Source organism: Oncorhynchus nerka, linkage group LG5 (assembly GCF_034236695.1).
Source record: "Oncorhynchus nerka isolate Pitt River linkage group LG5, Oner_Uvic_2.0, whole genome shotgun sequence".
Classification (NCBI taxonomy): Eukaryota; Metazoa; Chordata; class Actinopteri; order Salmoniformes; family Salmonidae; genus Oncorhynchus; species Oncorhynchus nerka.
The window spans coordinates 63,555,848-63,573,276 of record NC_088400.1 but is presented as its reverse complement, the minus strand read 5'-3'; the positions used below and the strand labels follow the sequence as shown (position 1 = coordinate 63,573,276).

General features: G+C 47.1%; 1 protein-coding gene across 1 annotated transcript in view; it reads right to left on the bottom strand.

The window, feature by feature from the left end:
- LOC115144493 (glutamate receptor ionotropic, NMDA 3B-like) overlaps positions 1 to 17,429 on the bottom strand; it is an 82,231-nt gene that overhangs the window by 43,676 nt on the left and 21,126 nt on the right. Inside the window, 2 exon segments of the mRNA XM_065018886.1 lie at positions 6,599 to 6,771; positions 6,893 to 7,525. Of these exon segments, the coding sequence (XP_064874958.1) occupies positions 6,599 to 6,771; positions 6,893 to 7,525 (806 nt within the window).

Sequence of the window (17,429 nt, the reverse complement as noted above, 5' to 3'; positions counted from 1 at the left end):
AGACAGAACACTGGCTCTATCTATGTAAAGCTGTCAGACAGAACACTGGCTCTATCTATGTAACGCTGTCAGACAGAACACTGGCTCTATCTAGGTAAAGCTGTCAGACAGAACACTGGCTCTATCTATGTAATAGTTGTCAGACAGAACACTGGCTCTATCTATGTAAAGCTGTCAGACAGAACACTGTCTCTATCTAGGTAAAGCTGTCAGACAGAACACTGGCTCTATCTATGTAAAGCTGTCAGACAGAACACTGTCTCTATCTAGGTAAAGCTGTCAGACAGAACACTGGCTCTATCTATGTAAAGCTGTCAGACAGAACACTGGCTCTATCTAGGTAAAGCTGTCAGACAGAACACTGGCTCTATCTATGTAATAGTTGTCAGACAGAACACTGGCTCTATCTATGTAAAGCTGTCAGACAGAACACTGGCTCTATCTATGTAAAGCTGTCAGACAGAACACTGGCTCTATCTATGTAACGATGTCAGACAGAACACTGGCTCTATCTAGGTAAAGATGTCACAAACAACACTGGCTCTATCTATGTAAAGATGTCAGACAGAACACTGGCTCTATCTATGTAAAGCTGTCAGACAGAACACTGGCTCTATCTATGTAAAGCTGTCAGACAGAACACTGGCTCTATCTATGTAACGCTGTCAGACAGAACACTGGCTCTATCTAGGTAAAGCTGTCAGACAGAACACTGGCTCTATCTAGGTAAAGCTGTCAGACAGAACACTGGCTCTATCTAGGTAAAGCTGTCAGACAGAACACTGGCTCTATCTATGTAAAGCTGTCAGACAGAACACTGGCTCTATCTATGTAAAGCTGTCAGACAGAACACTGGCTCTATCTATGTAAAGCTGTCAGACAGAACACTGGCTCTATCTAGGTAAAGCTGTCAGACAGAACACTGGCTCTATCAATGTAAAGCTGTCAGACAGAACACTGGCTCTATCTATGTAAAGCTGTCAGACAGAACACTGTCTCTATCTAGGTAAAGCTGTCAGACAGAACACTGGCTCTATCTATGTAAAGCTGTCAGACAGAACACTGGCTCTATCTATGTAAAGCTGTCAGACAGAACACTGGCTCTATCTAGGTAAAGCTGTCAGACAGAACACTGGCTCTATCAATGTAAAGCTGTCAGACAGAACACTGGCTCTATCTATGTAAAGCTGTCAGACAGAACACTGGCTCTATCTAGGTAAAGCTGTCAGACAGAACACTGGCTCTATCTATGTAACGATGTCAGACAGAACACTGGCTCTATCTATGTAACGATGTCAGACAGAACACTGGCTCTATCTAGGTAAAGATGTCACAAACAACACTGGCTCTCTATCTATGTAAAGATGTCAGACAGAACACTGGCTCTATCTATGTAAAGCTGTCAGACAGAACACTGGCTCTATCTATGTAAAGCTGTCAGACAGAACACTGGCTCTATCTATGTAAAGATGTCAGACAGAACACTGGCTCTATCTATGTAACGATGTCAGACAGAACACTGGCTCTATCTAGGTAAAGCTGTCACAAACAACACTGGCTCTATCTATGTAAAGATGTCAGACAGAACACTGGCTCTATCTATGTAAAGCTGTCAGACAGAACACTGGCTCTATCTATGTAACGCTGTCAGACAGAACACTGGCTCTATCTAGGTAAAGCTGTCAGACAGAACACTGGCTCTATCTATGTAATAGCTGTCAGACAGAACACTGGCTCTATCTATGTAAAGCTGTCAGACAGAACACTGTCTCTATCTAGGTAAAGCTGTCAGACAGAACACTGGCTCTATCTATGTAAAGCTGTCAGACAGAACACTGTCTCTATCTAGGTAAAGCTGTCAGACAGAACACTGGCTCTATCTATGTAAAGCTGTCAGACAGAACACTGGCTCTATCTAGGTAAAGCTGTCAGACAGAACACTGGCTCTATCTATGTAAAGTTGTCAGACAGAACACTGGCTCTATCTATGTAAAGCTGTCAGACAGAACACTGGCTCTATCTATGTAAAGCTGTCAGACAGAACACTGGCTCTATCTATGTAACGATGTCAGACAGAACACTGGCTCTATCTATGTAAAGATGTCACAAACAACACTGGCTCTATCTATGTAAAGATGTCAGACAGAACACTGGCTCTATCTATGTAAAGCTGTCAGACAGAACACTGGCTCTATCTATGTAAAGCTGTCAGACAGAACACTGGCTCTATCTATGTAACGCTGTCAGACAGAACACTGGCTCTATCTAGACAGAAAGCTGTCAGACAGAACACTGGCTCTATCTAGGTAAAGCTGTCAGACAGAACACTGGCTCTATCTATGTAAAGCTGTCAGACAGAACACTGGCTCTATCTAGGTAAAGCTGTCAGACAGAACACTGTCTCTATCTAGGTAAAGCTGTCAGACAGAACACTGGCTCTATCTATGTAAAGCTGTCAGACAGAACACTGGCTCTATCTAGGTAAAGCTGTCAGACAGAACACTGGCTCTATCAATGTAAAGCTGTCAGACAGAACACTGGCTCTATCTATGTAAAGCTGTCAGACAGAACACTGGCTCTATCTAGGTAAAGCTGTCAGACAGAACACTGGCTCTATCTATGTAAAGCTGTCAGACAGAACACTGGCTCTATCTATGTAAAGCTGTCAGACAGAACACTGGCTCTATCTAGGTAAAGCTGTCAGACAGAACACTGGCTCTATCAATGTAAAGCTGTCAGACAGAACACTGGCTCTATCTATGTAAAGCTGTCAGACAGAACACTGTCTCTATCTAGGTAAAGCTGTCAGACAGAACACTGGCTCTATCTATGTAAAGCTGTCAGACAGAACACTGGCTCTATCTATGTAAAGCTGTCAGACAGAACACTGGCTCTATCTAGGTAAAGCTGTCAGACAGAACACTGGCTCTATCAATGTAAAGCTGTCAGACAGAACACTGGCTCTATCTATGTAAAGCTGTCAGACAGAAAACTGGCTCTATCTAGGTAAAGCTGTCAGACAGAACACTGGCTCTATCTATGTAACGATGTCAAAGAACACTGCTCTATCTATGTAACAGACAGAACACTGGCTCTATCTAGGTAAAGATGTCACAAACAACACTGGCTCTATCTATGTAAAGATGTCAGACAGAACACTGGCTCTATCTATGTAAAGCTGTCAGACAGAACACTGGCTCTATCTATGTAAAGATGTCAGACAGAACACTGGCTCTATCTATGTAAAGATGTCAGACAGAACACTGGCTCTATCTATGTAAAGATGTCAGACAGAACACTGGCTCTATCTAGGTAAAGATGTCACAAAGAACACTGGCTCTATCTATGTAAAGATGTCAGACAGAACACTGGCTCTATCTATGTAAAGCTGTCAGACAGAACACTGGCTCTATCTATGTAAAGCTGTCAGACAGAACACTGGCTCTATCTAGGTAAAGCTGTCAGACAGAACACTGGCTCTATCTATGTAAAGTTGTCAGACAGAACACTGGCTCTATCTATGTAAAGCTGTCAGACAGAACACTGTCTCTATCTAGGTAAAGCTGTCAGACAGAACACTGGCTCTATCTATGTAAAGCTGTCAGACAGAACACTGTCTCTATCTAGGTAAAGCTGTCAGACAGAACACTGGCTCTATCTATGTAAAGCTGTCAGACAGAACACTGGCTCTATCTAGGTAAAGCTGTCAGACAGAACACTGGCTCTATCTATGTAAAGCTGTCAGACAGAACACTGGCTCTATCTAGGTAAAGCTGTCAGACAGAACACTGGCTCTATCTATGTAAAGATGTCAGACAGAACACTGGCTCTATCTAGGTAAAGATGTCAGACAGAACACTGGCTCTATCTATGTAAAGATGTCAGACAGAACACTGGCTCTATCTATGTAAAGATGTCAGACAGAACACTGGCTCTATCTATGTAAAGATGTCAGACAGAACACTGGCTCTATCTATGTAAAGATGTCAGACAGAACACTGGCTCTATCTATGTAAAGCTGTCAGACAGAACACTGGCTCTATCTATGTAAAGCTGTCAGACAGAACACTGGCTCTATCTATGTAAAGCTGTCAGACAGAACACTGGCTCTATCTATGTAAAGCTGTCAGACAGAACACTGGCTCTATCTATGTAAAGCTGTCAGACAGAACACTGGCTCTATCTATGTAAAGCTGTCAGACAGAACACTGGCTCTATCTAGGTAAAGCTGTCAGACAGAACACTGGCTCTGTCTAGGTAAAGCTGTCAGACAGAACACTGGCTCTATCTAGGTAAAGCTGTCAGACAGAACACTGGCTCTATCAATGTAAAGCTGTCAGACAGAACACTGGCTCTATCTAGGTAAAGCTGTCAGACAGAACACTGGCTCTGTCTAGGTAAAGCTGTCAGACAGAACACTGGCTCTATCTATGTAAAGCTGTCAGACAGAGCATAGGCTCTGTCTAGGTAAAGCTGTCAGACAGAACACTGGCTCTATCAATGTCAAAGCTGCTCTATCAGAGCTGTCAGACAGAACACTGGCTCTATCTATGTAAAGCTGTCAGACAGAACACTGGCTCTATCTATGTAAAGCTGTCAGACAGAACACTGTCTCTATCTAGGTAAAGCTGTCAGACAGAACACTGGCTCTATCTATGTAAAGCTGTCAGACAGAACACTGGCTCTATCTATGTAAAGCTGTCAGACAGAACACTGGCTCTATCTAGGTAAAGCTGTCAGACAGAACACTGGCTCTATCAATGTAAAGCTGTCAGACAGAACACTGGCTCTAACTATGTAAAGCTGTCAGACAGAACACTGGCTCTATCTAGGTAAAGCTGTCAGACAGAACACTGGCTCTATCTATGTAACGATGTCAGACAGAACACTGGCTCTATCTATGTAACGATGTCAGACAGAACACTGGCTCTATCTAGGTAAAGATGTCACAAACAACACTGGCTCTATCTATGTAAAGATGTCAGACAGAACACTGGCTCTATCTATGTAAAGCTGTCAGACAGAACACTGGCTCTATCTATGTAAAGCTGTCAGACAGAACACTGGCTCTATCTATGTAACGATGTCAGACAGAACACTGGCTCTATCTATGTAACGATGTCAGACAGAACACTGGCTCTATCTAGGTAAAGATGTCACAAACAACACTGGCTCTATCTATGTAAAGATGTCAGACAGAACACTGGCTCTATCTATGTAAAGCTGTCAGACAGAACACTGGCTCTATCTATGTAACGCTGTCAGACAGAACACTGGCTCTATCTAGGTAAAGCTGTCAGACAGAACACTGGCTCTATCTATGTAATAGTTGTCAGACAGAACACTGGCTCTATCTATGTAAAGCTGTCAGACAGAACACTGTCTCTATCTAGGTAAAGCTGTCAGACAGAACACTGGCTCTATCTATGTAAAGCTGTCAGACAGAACACTGGCTCTATCTAGGTAAAGCTGTCAGACAGAACACTGGCTCTATCTATGTAAAGCTGTCAGACAGAACACTGGCTCTATCTATGTAAAGCTGTCAGACAGAACACTGGCTCTATCTAGGTAAAGCTGTCAGACAGAACACTGGCTCTATCTATGTAAAGCTGTCAGACAGAACACTGGCTCTATCTAGGTAAAGCTGTCAGACAGAACACTGGCTCTATCTATGTAAAGCTGTCAGACAGAACACTGGCTCTATCTAGGTAAAGCTGTCAGACAGAACACTGGCTCTATCTATGTAAAGCTGTCAGACAGAACACTGGCTCTATCTATGTAAAGCTGTCAGACAGAACACTGGCTCTATCAATGTAAAGCTGTCAGACAGAACACTAGCTCTATCTATGTAAAGCTGTCAGACAGAACACTGGCTCTATCTAGGTAAAGCTGTCAGACAGAACACTGGCTCTATCAATGTAAAGCTGTCAGACAGAACACTGGCTCTATCAATATAAAGTTGTCAGACAGAACACTGGCTCTATCTAGGTAAAGCTGTCAGACAGAACACTGGCTCTATCTATGTAAAGCTGTCAGACAGAACACTGGCTCTATCTATGTAAAGCTGTCAGACAGAACACTGGTTCTATCTATGTAAAGCTGTCAGACAGAACACTGGCTCTATCTATGTAAAGCTGTCAGACAGAACACTGGCTCTATCTAGGTAAAGCTGTCAGACAGAACACTGGCTCTATCTATGTAAAGCTGTCAGACAGAACACTGGCTCTATCTATGTAAAGCTGTCAGACAGAACAATGGCTCTATCTAGGTAAAGCTGTCAGACAGAACACTGGCTCTATCTATGTAAAGCTGTCAGACAGAACACTGGCTCTATCTATGTAAAGCTGTCAGACACACCGCTATCCCTGTCTTTGTAATGGTGTCAGTAAAGCTTTGTATAGCTGTCTAAAGATAATCTAGCCACAGTCCCAAGCCTTCAGTCTATCTACAGTCTGTCCAGGTCTGTCTGTTTATTCTCAGGCTTGGCATGGATTATAAATGGGACAGGTCCTCTCAGACTCCATTCTATCATCTGGTGCCAATGGCTGGAGGAGGGGAGATAAATGTGTATATTTGTGTGTGTGTACAATATATCTACCTGGCCAGGTACTGTCCAGAAGAGGGCACTTCCTCTTTGTTAGGTTTGTCGTAACAGTTGACCAGGTTCTGGATCAGAGCCAGGTCTGGCCTCACCTCACTGGCCGACGTCACCGCCTGGCCAATCAAACGCAGCGCGTCTCGGATGTAGAAGGTGATGGGTTTACGACCCACCTAGACACATATACACACTTTTAAATTAGTTTTCAAAGGTCAAATAAAATAAACCAATCTGCCAATCAATGAATCAACCAACCAAATCAATGATTGAAAAAATCAACCAATTAATAATCACCTCTCCATAAGCCAATAGGCCGAGGGGCCCGCTCAGCGAGAGGAGAGAGTCAGGTGACAGAGGGTTACCCATAACCCACTGCAGCGCGGGGAGCGAGGGAGCGAGACGCTGGGCGCAGCGGAGGACAGAAGAGAGACATTCTGGGTCGGAACCAAGGATGACCACGGAGGAGAGAGGAGAGGCGGAGCGAAGAAGACGACGGGAGAGGAGAGACAAGACCTCAGCTTCCCTCTTGTCTTCTCTGGTCTCATCACCTGTTTCTTCACTTCTCTCAGCCCCTCTTCCTTCCTCCCCTCTCTCCTTCCTCCTCTCCTCCTTCCCTCTCTCCTCCCTCCTCTCCTCCTTTCCTCTCTCCTCCCCTCCTATATGTGTAAGGTTGATGGTATCCAGTAGATTCCAGCTTGTTGCTTTCTGTGTCTCTAGATGTTTCAGTAGTCCCTCCCCCCTCTCCTCCCATCCAGGACACACCACAGCGACTCCCCCTCTACCCCCTTCCTGACCTCTGCCTCCCCCCTCTCTTCTCCCTTCACCCTCTGTCTCCCCCTCCCCCTCTACCCCCTGGAGAACAGAGAGCAGAAGGTTGGCCAGGCAAGAGGGTGGAACACGAACTGACATTTGGAGATGGAACCGGTTCTAGGGGGAGAGAGAGAGAGAACAGAATGTTACTACAATCAAACCATTCTGCAAAACGTTCATAGAATGATGTTCATAAATCTTGAATGTTGTTGAATGGAGTGAAAGGCCCCTGAATGAGCTACCTGTGCTCCCTTCTTCCAGACTCTACTTTCCAACCATGTCTTGTTGCTTTACGCCTACAGGCAAAGTCAAGGGTATGTTGCATATGTATACAGGGTCTATGGGTTCAGTAAGGAACACATACCCACACCGTATGAATGTAGACAGAGTGAGGAAATCTGCTAGATGTCTCCAGAGACATATATTGAATTAATACACAGTATATATACATATACTCATGGGGGGTGTACAGGTCTGAATTAATACAGTATATATACATATACTCATGGGGGGTGCACAGGTCTGAATTAATACAGTATATATACATATACTCATGGGGGGTGTACAGGTGTATGTGTTTGTGTGTGTGTGTGTGTGTGTGTGTGTGTGTGTGTGCGTGCGTGCGTGTGTGCGTGCGTGTGTGGTTTTGTGTGTGTGTGTGTGTGTGTGTGTGAGGTACCATAGTGTTTGAACTCAGCAGAGGTGTGGGGGTTGTACGAAAAAGTTGGTGGCTCGGTGTGGGGTGGAACAGTGTGTGAAAAATAGAAAGAGAGGGTGGAGGGATGGAGAGATGGAGGAATGGGAGGGATGGAGAGATGGAGGGATGGGAGGGTGGAGGGATGGAGGAATGGGAGGGATGAGAGATGGAGATATGGAGGGATGGGAGGGTGGAGGGATGGAGGGATGGGAGGGATGAGAGATGGAGAGATGGAGGGATGGGAGGGTGGAGGGATGGAGAGATGGAGGGTGGAGGGATGGAGGAATGGGAGGGATGGAGAGATGGAGGGATGGAGAGATTGAGGGATGGGAGGGTGGAGGGATGGAGAGATGGAGGGATGAGAGGGTGGAGGGATGGAGAGATGGAGGGATGGGAGGGTGGAGGGATGGAGAGATGGAGGGTTGGGAGGGTGGAGGGGTGGAGGAATAGGAGGGATGGAGAGATGGAGGGATAGAGAGATGGAGGGATGGGAGGGTGGAGGGATGGAGAGATGGAGGGATGAGGGATGGGAGGGTGGAGGGATGGAGGAACAGGAGGGATGGGAGGATGGGAGGGTGGAGGGATGGAGGAATGGGAGGGATGGAGAGATGGAGGGATGGAGAGATGGAGAGATGGAGGGATGGGAGGGATGGAGAGATGGAGGGATGGAGAGATGGAGAGATGGAGGGATGGGAGGGTGGAGGGATGGAGAGATGGAGGGATGGGAGGGTGGAGGGGTGGAGGAATAGGAGGGATGGAGAGATGGAGGGATAGAGAGATGGAGGGATGGGAGGGTGGAGGGATGGAGAGATGGAGGGATGAGGGATGGGAGGGTGGAGGGATGGAGGAACAGGAGGGATGGGAGGATGGGAGGGTGGAGGGATGGAGGAATGGGAGGGATGGAGAGATGGAGGGATGGAGAGATGGAGAGATGGAGGGATGGGAGGGATGGGAGATGGAGGGATGGAGAGATGGAGAGATGGAGGGATGGGAGGGTGGAGGGATGGAGAGATGGAGGGATGGAGGGATGGGAGGGTGGAGGAATAGGAGGGATGGAAAGATGGAGGAATGGAGGAATGGGAGGGATGGAGAGATGGAGGAATGGGAGGGATGGAGAGATGGAGGGATGGAGAGATGGAGAGATGGAGGGATGGGAGGGTGGAGGGATGGAGAGATGGAGGGATGGAGAGATGGAGGGATGGAGAGATGGAGAGATGGAGGGATGGGAGGGTGGAGGGATGGAGGGATGGGAGGGATGGAGAGATGGAGAGATGGAGGGATGGGAGGGTGGAGGGATGGAGAGATGGAGGGATGGAGGGATGGGAGGGTGGAGGAATAGGAGGGATGGAAAGATGGAGGAATGGAGGAATGGGAGGGATGGAGAGATGGAGGGATGGGAGGGATGGAGAGATGGAGGGATGGAGAGATGGAGGGATGGAGAGATAGAGGAATGGGAGGGATGGAGAGATGGAGAGATGAAGGGATGGGAGGGTGGAGGGATGGAGGAATGGGAGGGATGGAGAGATGGAGGGATGGGAGGGTGGAGGGATGGAGGGATGGAAGGGTGGAAGGGTGGAGGGATGGAAGGGTGGAAGGGTGGAGGGATGGGAGGATGGAGGGATGGAGGGATGGAGGGTGGAGGGATGGAGGGTGGAGGGATGGAGGGATGGAGGGTGGAAGGGTGGAGGGTGGAGGGATGGAGGGATGAGGGTGGAGGGATGGAGGGATGGATGGGTGGAGGGGTGGAAGGGTGGAGGGGTGGAGGGGTGGAGGGATGGAGGGATGAGGGTGGAGGGATGGAGGGATGGAGGGGTGGAGGGGTGGAAGGGTGGAGGGGGTGGAGGGTGGAGGGATGGAGGGATGGAGGGATGAGGGTGGAAGGGTGGAGGGGTGGAGGGTGGAGGGATGGAGGGATGGATGGGTGGAGGGTGGAGGGATGGAGGAACAGGAGGGATGGGAGGATGGGAGGGTGGAGGGATGGAGGAATGGGAGGGATGGAGAGATGGAGGGATGGAGAGATGGAGAGATGGAGGGATGGGAGGGATGGAGAGATGGAGGGATGGAGAGATGGAGAGATGGAGGGATGGGAGGGTGGAGGGATGGAGAGATGGAGGGATGGAGGGATGGGAGGGTGGAGGAATAGGAGGGATGGAAAGATGGAGGAATGGAGGAATGGGAGGGATGGAGAGATGGAGGAATGGGAGGGATGGAGAGATGGAGGGATGGAGAGATGGAGAGATGGAGGGATGGGAGGGTGGAGGGATGGAGAGATGGAGGGATGGAGAGATGGAGGGATGGAGAGATGGAGAGATGGAGGGATGGGAGGGTGGAGGGATGGAGGGATGGGAGGGATGGAGAGATGGAGAGATGGAGGGATGGGAGGGTGGAGGGATGGAGAGATGGAGGGATGGAGGGATGGGAGGGTGGAGGAATAGGAGGGATGGAAAGATGGAGGAATGGAGGAATGGGAGGGATGGAGAGATGGAGGGATGGGAGGGATGGAGAGATGGAGGGATGGAGAGATGGAGGGATGGAGAGATAGAGGAATGGGAGGGATGGAGAGATGGAGAGATGAAGGGATGGGAGGGTGGAGGGATGGAGGAATGGGAGGGATGGAGAGATGGAGGGATGGGAGGGTGGAGGGATGGAGGGATGGAAGGGTGGAAGGGTGGAGGGATGGAAGGGTGGAAGGGTGGAGGGATGGGAGGATGGAGGGATGGAGGGATGGAGGGTGGAGGGATGGAGGGTGGAGGGATGGAGGGATGGAGGGGTGGAGGGTGGAAGGGTGGAGGGGTGGAGGGATGGAGGGATGAGGGTGGAGGGATGGAGGGATGGATGGGTGGAGGGGTGGAAGGGTGGAGGGGTGGGGGGTGGAGGGATGGAGGGATGAGGGTGGAGGGATGGAGGGATGGAGGGGTGGAGGGGTGGAAGGGTGGAGGGGTGGAGGGGTGGAGGGATGGAGGGATGGAGGGATGAGGGTGGAAGGGTGGAGGGGTGGAGGGTGGAGGGATGGAGGGATGGATGGGTGGAGGGGTGGAAGGTTGGAGGGGTGGAAGGGGTTCCATTCTGTAAGGTACAGTACCTGTGACTGCTTTTAGCTCCATTGGGAAGGAAACACTGCCTCTACCAAGCTTTTAGATTCATTAAAATAAATAATCCAGCATAGTTTAATACAGAGTGTGATGACTAACCAACCAGTGTTGTTGTGCAATTATGCTAAACAGCTAATGTTTATTTACTCTTCATTTCCTCACGCCTCCAGGCGTTTAATACAATATTCTGGATTTAAGATTCATTACATTTAATCACACACACATGTATACAAACAGACATACACACATACACACACACTCAAGGCTGCAGCCTAAGTGGTGAATGGTGTTTATCTCAGTATAACACCATGCTAGCCCACACAGACCTGCCGATGAGAACAGAGATACACACTACTGGGCTTATAGCCAATCACACAACTTTAAAATGACTAAATCTTATTTCACACGTACACACACTTAAAATGTCCAAATATTACTTCACATTATCTCACACACTCGCAATGAAAATGTCCAAATCTAATTTCACAGTTAATATTGACGGGTGATGTTGTGTTTACTAGATTTCTACCAGTAAAAAATTACATTTAAATACAGGAAAATTACATCCACACGCACACACACACGCACACACGCACGCACGCACGCACGCACGCACACACACACACACACACACACACGAACACACACACGAACACACACACACACACACAAACACACACGCACGCACACGCACGCACACGCACGCACACACACGAACACACACGAACACACACACACACGAACACACACACACGAACACACGCACGTGCGTGCACGCACGCGCACGCACACGCGCACACGTGCACACACACACACACACACACACACACACACACACACACACACACACACACACACAGCTAGGGTAGTTAGACAGGAGTTCCACGCCTGCCACCAGTGAGTTGAGTCAATTAACCATAAAGACAGTTATTTTCTATAGTAGGGCGTTAAAAGCCTCATAAAAACACCACTGTTGTCTGACAGGACAGCACACTGATACTAGAAAATTACAGACTACCGCTGTCTTTCTCTCTCTCCTTCAGCCTCTCTTTCTATCCCTGTGTGTGTGTGTGTGTGTGTGTGTGTGTGTGTGTGTGTGTGTGTGTGTGTGTGTGTGTGTGTGTGTGTGTGTGTGTGTGTGTGTGTGTGTGTGTGTGTGTGTGTGTGTGTGTTTGTGTTCCTAACCATTTCCTAAGACATTGTTCTCAGCACAGCTGAATTATCATTTGCATGATCAAGAAGCGGAGAACATTAGCTATTCGTTTCCCCCCACAGACTGTGACAGTTTAACAGTGGGAAATGGTATGACAGTAGTGAAGCTTTTATCAGAAAAATACCAGATATGTTCCCTGTGGTGTGGATGGTGTGTGAGTGTGTTTGTGTATGGTGTGTGTGTATGGTGTGTGTGTGTGTGCGTATGATGTGTCTGTATGGTGTGTGTGTTCTGTGTGTGTGTGGTGTGTGAGTATGGTGTGCGAGTATGGTGTGTGTGTGTGCGTATGATGTGTCTGTATGGTGTGTGCGTATGATGTGTCTGTGTGGTGTGTGTGTATTGTGTGTGTGTGGTGTGTGAGTATGGTGTGTGTGTGTGTGTGTGTGTGTGTGTGTGTGTGTGTGTGTGTGTGTGGTGTATGGTGTGTGAATATGGTGTGTGTGTATGTGTTTGTATGTTGTGTTTGTATGTTGTGTGTGTATTTTGTGTGTGTGTGTGTGTATATAGTGTGTATGTTGTGTGTGCATGGTGTGTGTTTGTGTGTGTGTATGGTGTGTGTGTGTGTGGGCTGTCAATCACATTATCTCACACATTCGCAATGAAAATGTCCAAATCTAATTTCTCAGCTAATACATCCGGCTGTGATTGGGAGTCCCAGAGGGCTATGCACAATTGGCCCAGCGTGGGCCGGGTTTGGCCGGGGTAGGCCGTCATTGTAAATAAGAATAGGTTCTTAACTGACTTGCTTAGTTAAATAAAGGTTAAAAAAAATAAAAAATAATATTGTGTTTATTAGATTTGTACCAGTAAAAAAAGACATTTAAATACCGAGACATGACATTCACACAGACATGACCACGTTGTAACCAGCACCTTGGGATTTAGGATGATTATTCATCATGAATGTTTTCACCTCATAACATAGCAGATGCTGTTAGTCAACTAGCATGTGAGTCATTGTACAGTCATGTTGATGATGGAAACAGCAGTCAGTCTAGCCATGATAGATTCATGATCAAACAGCAGAGTAAACATACAAAACGCATGAACGCACACACACACACACGCACGCACGCACCCCCCCACACACACACGCACGCACGCACGCACACACACACACACACACACACACACACACACGCACACACACGCACACACACGCACGCACACACACACACACACACACACACACACACACACACACACACGCATACACACGCACACACACGCACACACACACACACACACACACACACACACACACACACACACACACACACACACACACATACACACACACACACACACACACATACACACACACACACACACAATTTGCAATAATATACTGATTGTTGCCAGCGTAATATCATTGCCAGTGTGAGTCATCAATGTGTATGAACTATGTATATGATTACATAATATATATTGTTATATTACTATAACCACCATCCCTCAGTCAGAGAAGGAGAGAAGAGGTGTACAGATGTAGGAACTTACTTTGAGCCACATGGCTACAGCAGGAAAATAATCCTGCAGCAACAGAAAATGTGAATTATTAGGTGGATTCTCCTATAACAGGGTGATCAAATTAAGATCTTACAACTGTAAGTAGAATTCAGAGCTCTACCCCATTCTCTTCCTCTACCCGCTCTTGTTATACTCCCTCCCTCCCTCTTTCTCTCTCTCTCTTGGCTCTCTCTCTCTATCTGTGTTTCTCTCTCTCTCTGTGTCTCTGTCTGTTTCTCTGTATCTCTCTGTATCTCTCTGTCTCTCTGTCTCTCTCTCTCTCTCTCTCTCTCTCTCTCTCTCTCTCTCTCTCTCTCTCTCTCTCTCTCTGTCTCACTCTCTGTCTCTGTCTGTTTCTCTGTATCTCTCTCTCTCTCTTGGCTCTCTCTCTCTATCTGTGTTTCTCTCTCTCTCTCTCTCTCTCTCTGATATACTAAACAATAACAGGTGCTAAATCAGCTCTATGTCTCCAGAGTTCAGTGAAGCCAGTAGACTCACCCAGCACACCCTGAGGGATACACTGAAAGCTCCTTTCCATAAAATCAACTATTGGATTGCAAGGACGTCCATTATTGTTGTCAAACTGAACTGCCGGTTGGCTGAACTCTGTATGGAACTGTGGTTTACAGTGTGTGTGTGTGTGTGTGTGTGTGTGTGTGTGTGTGTGTGTGTGTGTGTGTGTGTGTGTGTTTCATAGTGTTTTTGTCAAAGTGTGTCATGAACTCTAGTAGGGATCTCATTTGATCACCGGCAAAAATGATAATGTCAACGTTTGTGTGATGTCATTACTGCTACCCACACTGGGAATGTGATGTCATTACTGCTACCCACACTGGGAGTTTGATGTCATTACTGCTACCCACACTGGGAGTGTTATGTCATTACTGCTACCCACACTGGGGATGTGATGTCATTACTGCTACCCACACTGGGAGTTTGATGTCATTACTGCTACCCACAATGGGAGTGTGATGTCATTACTGATACCCACACTGTGAGTGTGATGTTATTACTGCTACCCACACTGGGAGTGTGATGCCATTACTGCTACCCACACTGGGAATGTGATGTCATTACTGCTACCCAGAATGGGAGTGTGATGTCATTACTGCTACCCCCACTGGGAGTGTGATGTCATTACTGCTACCCCCACTGGGAGTGTGATGTCATTACTGCTACCCACACTAGGAGTGTGTGATGGCATTACTGCTACCCACACTAGGAGTGTGTGATGTCATTACTGCTACCCACACTAGGAGTGTGTGATGCCATTACTGCTACCCACACTAGGAGTGTGTGATGTCATTACTGCTACCCACACTAGGAGTGTGTGATGTCATTACTGCTACCCACACTAGGAGTGTGTGATGCCATTACTGCTACCCACACTAGGAGTGTGTGATGCCATTACTGCTACCCACACTAGGAGTGTGTGATGTCATTACTGCTACCCACACTAGGAGTGTGTGATGTCATTACTGCTACCCACACTAGGAGTGTGTGATGCCATTACTGCTACCCACACTAGGAGTGTGTGATGTCATTACTGCTACCCACACTAGGAGTGTGTGATGTCATTACTGCTACCCACACTAGGAGTGTGTGATGTCATTACTGCTACCCACACTAGAGTGTGTGATGTCATTACTGCTACCCACACTAGGAGTGTGTGATGTCATTACTGCTACCCACACTAGGAGTGTGTGATGTCATTACTGCTACCCACACTAGGAGTGTGTGATGTCATTACTGCTACCCACACTAGGAGTGTGTGATGTCATTACTGCTACCCACACTAGGAGTGTGTGATGTCATTACTGCTACCCACACTAGGAGTGCGTGATGTCATTACTGCTACCCACACTAGGAGTGTGTGATGTCATTACTGCTACCCACACTAGGAGTGTGTGATGTCATTACTGCTACCCACACTAGGAGTGTGTGATGTCATTACTGCTATCCCCACTGGGAGTGTCACAGGAAGCAGCATATTTATTTACTACACCCCAGGACACTACACCGCCTAATGAGGTGTCTGGAGCTTTTGGGGAGGTTTGGTTGTTTACTTGTTGGTGTGTGTGTGTGTGTGTGTGTGTGTGTGTGTGTGTGTGTGTGTGTGTGTGTGTGTGTGTGTGTGTGTGTGTGTGTGTGTGCGTGTGATATTTCTGCTAGACTTCCTAATAAAAATGATCCTTCTTTTTCTGTGGAGTCAGACACTTAGGAGTAATGTAATAAACCAGAATGATGGGAGTCATTTTGGGACTTGTGTGTGTTTGTATGTGTGTGTGAGTGAGTGTGTCTGTGTGTGTGTGTATGTGTGAGAGAGTGTGTGTGTGTGTGTGTGTGTGTGTGTGTGTGTGTGTGTGTGTGTGTGTGTGTGTGTGTGTGTGTGTGTGTAAGGGTGTGTGTGTGTTTGTATGTGTGTGTGTGGCAAATGACCTGCCCTGATTCAACCAATCAGCAGAGTTCTCCACCCTGAATACCCATCATCCATATCTGTTAAAGAAAAATGAGAAGGGAGAGAGAAGGAGAGAGAGACTAAAGGAGAGAGTGAGGTGGAGAAAGGGGGGAGAGAAAGAGAACAGAGAAAGAGTGAGAGAGTGAGGGACAGTGCGATATTAGATTTATAATAGAATGCATGGTCATTTTGTGACAACCTGCCCTTGTTCTTCAGAAGTGGAGCTCTGTGATGTTCAATTATATGATATAACTGGGTGGATTAAAGGCCGTTTGAGGGGAAGATGTGTGTTCAGTATTGAATTACAGACAAGAGTCTCCTGTTTAGGCCAAATTCTATGGAAAAACTCCTGGCCTTAACGAAGAACTGTTATGAGAGCCTGATTGTGGAAAAGGTTTTGAGTGCTTGATTTATCTGTCATTAACCTCCTACACAGAGAGATTTTACACTGTATTCTATATACATTTAAGAGGAGGAGCATAACTCTGTCCTTATCAGAGACAGAGACAGCAGAGTGGTCCAGAAAAGAGGAGAGATTCCAACACTTTAGATTACAGACACGTTTCAAGAACAGAGAAACAAACACAAAGTAGTCATCTATCCCTGACTGAGAAGACTGAACTCAAAGTCACAACTCATTTAGCTTCATAATCAATTGCCTTCTGGGAGATCTTTCTCAGTGTGTGTGTGTGTGTGTGTGTGTGTGTGTGTGTGTGTGTGTGTGTGTGTGTGTGTGTGTGTGTGTGTGTGTGTGTGTGTGTGTGTGTGTGTGTGTTAAAGGAATGAATGTGTGTGTGAGTCAGCACTCAGCAGGGCCTGAGACAGAATGTTAATGTATGAAACGGCAGATAATGTAGGCAAGATTAAGGATCATATTGAAATGAATGTTTAATTAACTGGAATTAGATGATCATCTCTCGGGATCTCATCTCCTTAGTAAGTAGGCTGCTACTCTAGACTGCTCACATTCAGGTAGACGGTGTGTGTGTGTGTGCGTGTTCTGGAGATTGTCAGATCTTTCTGCCCAGAATATTTCAACATTAATTATACTT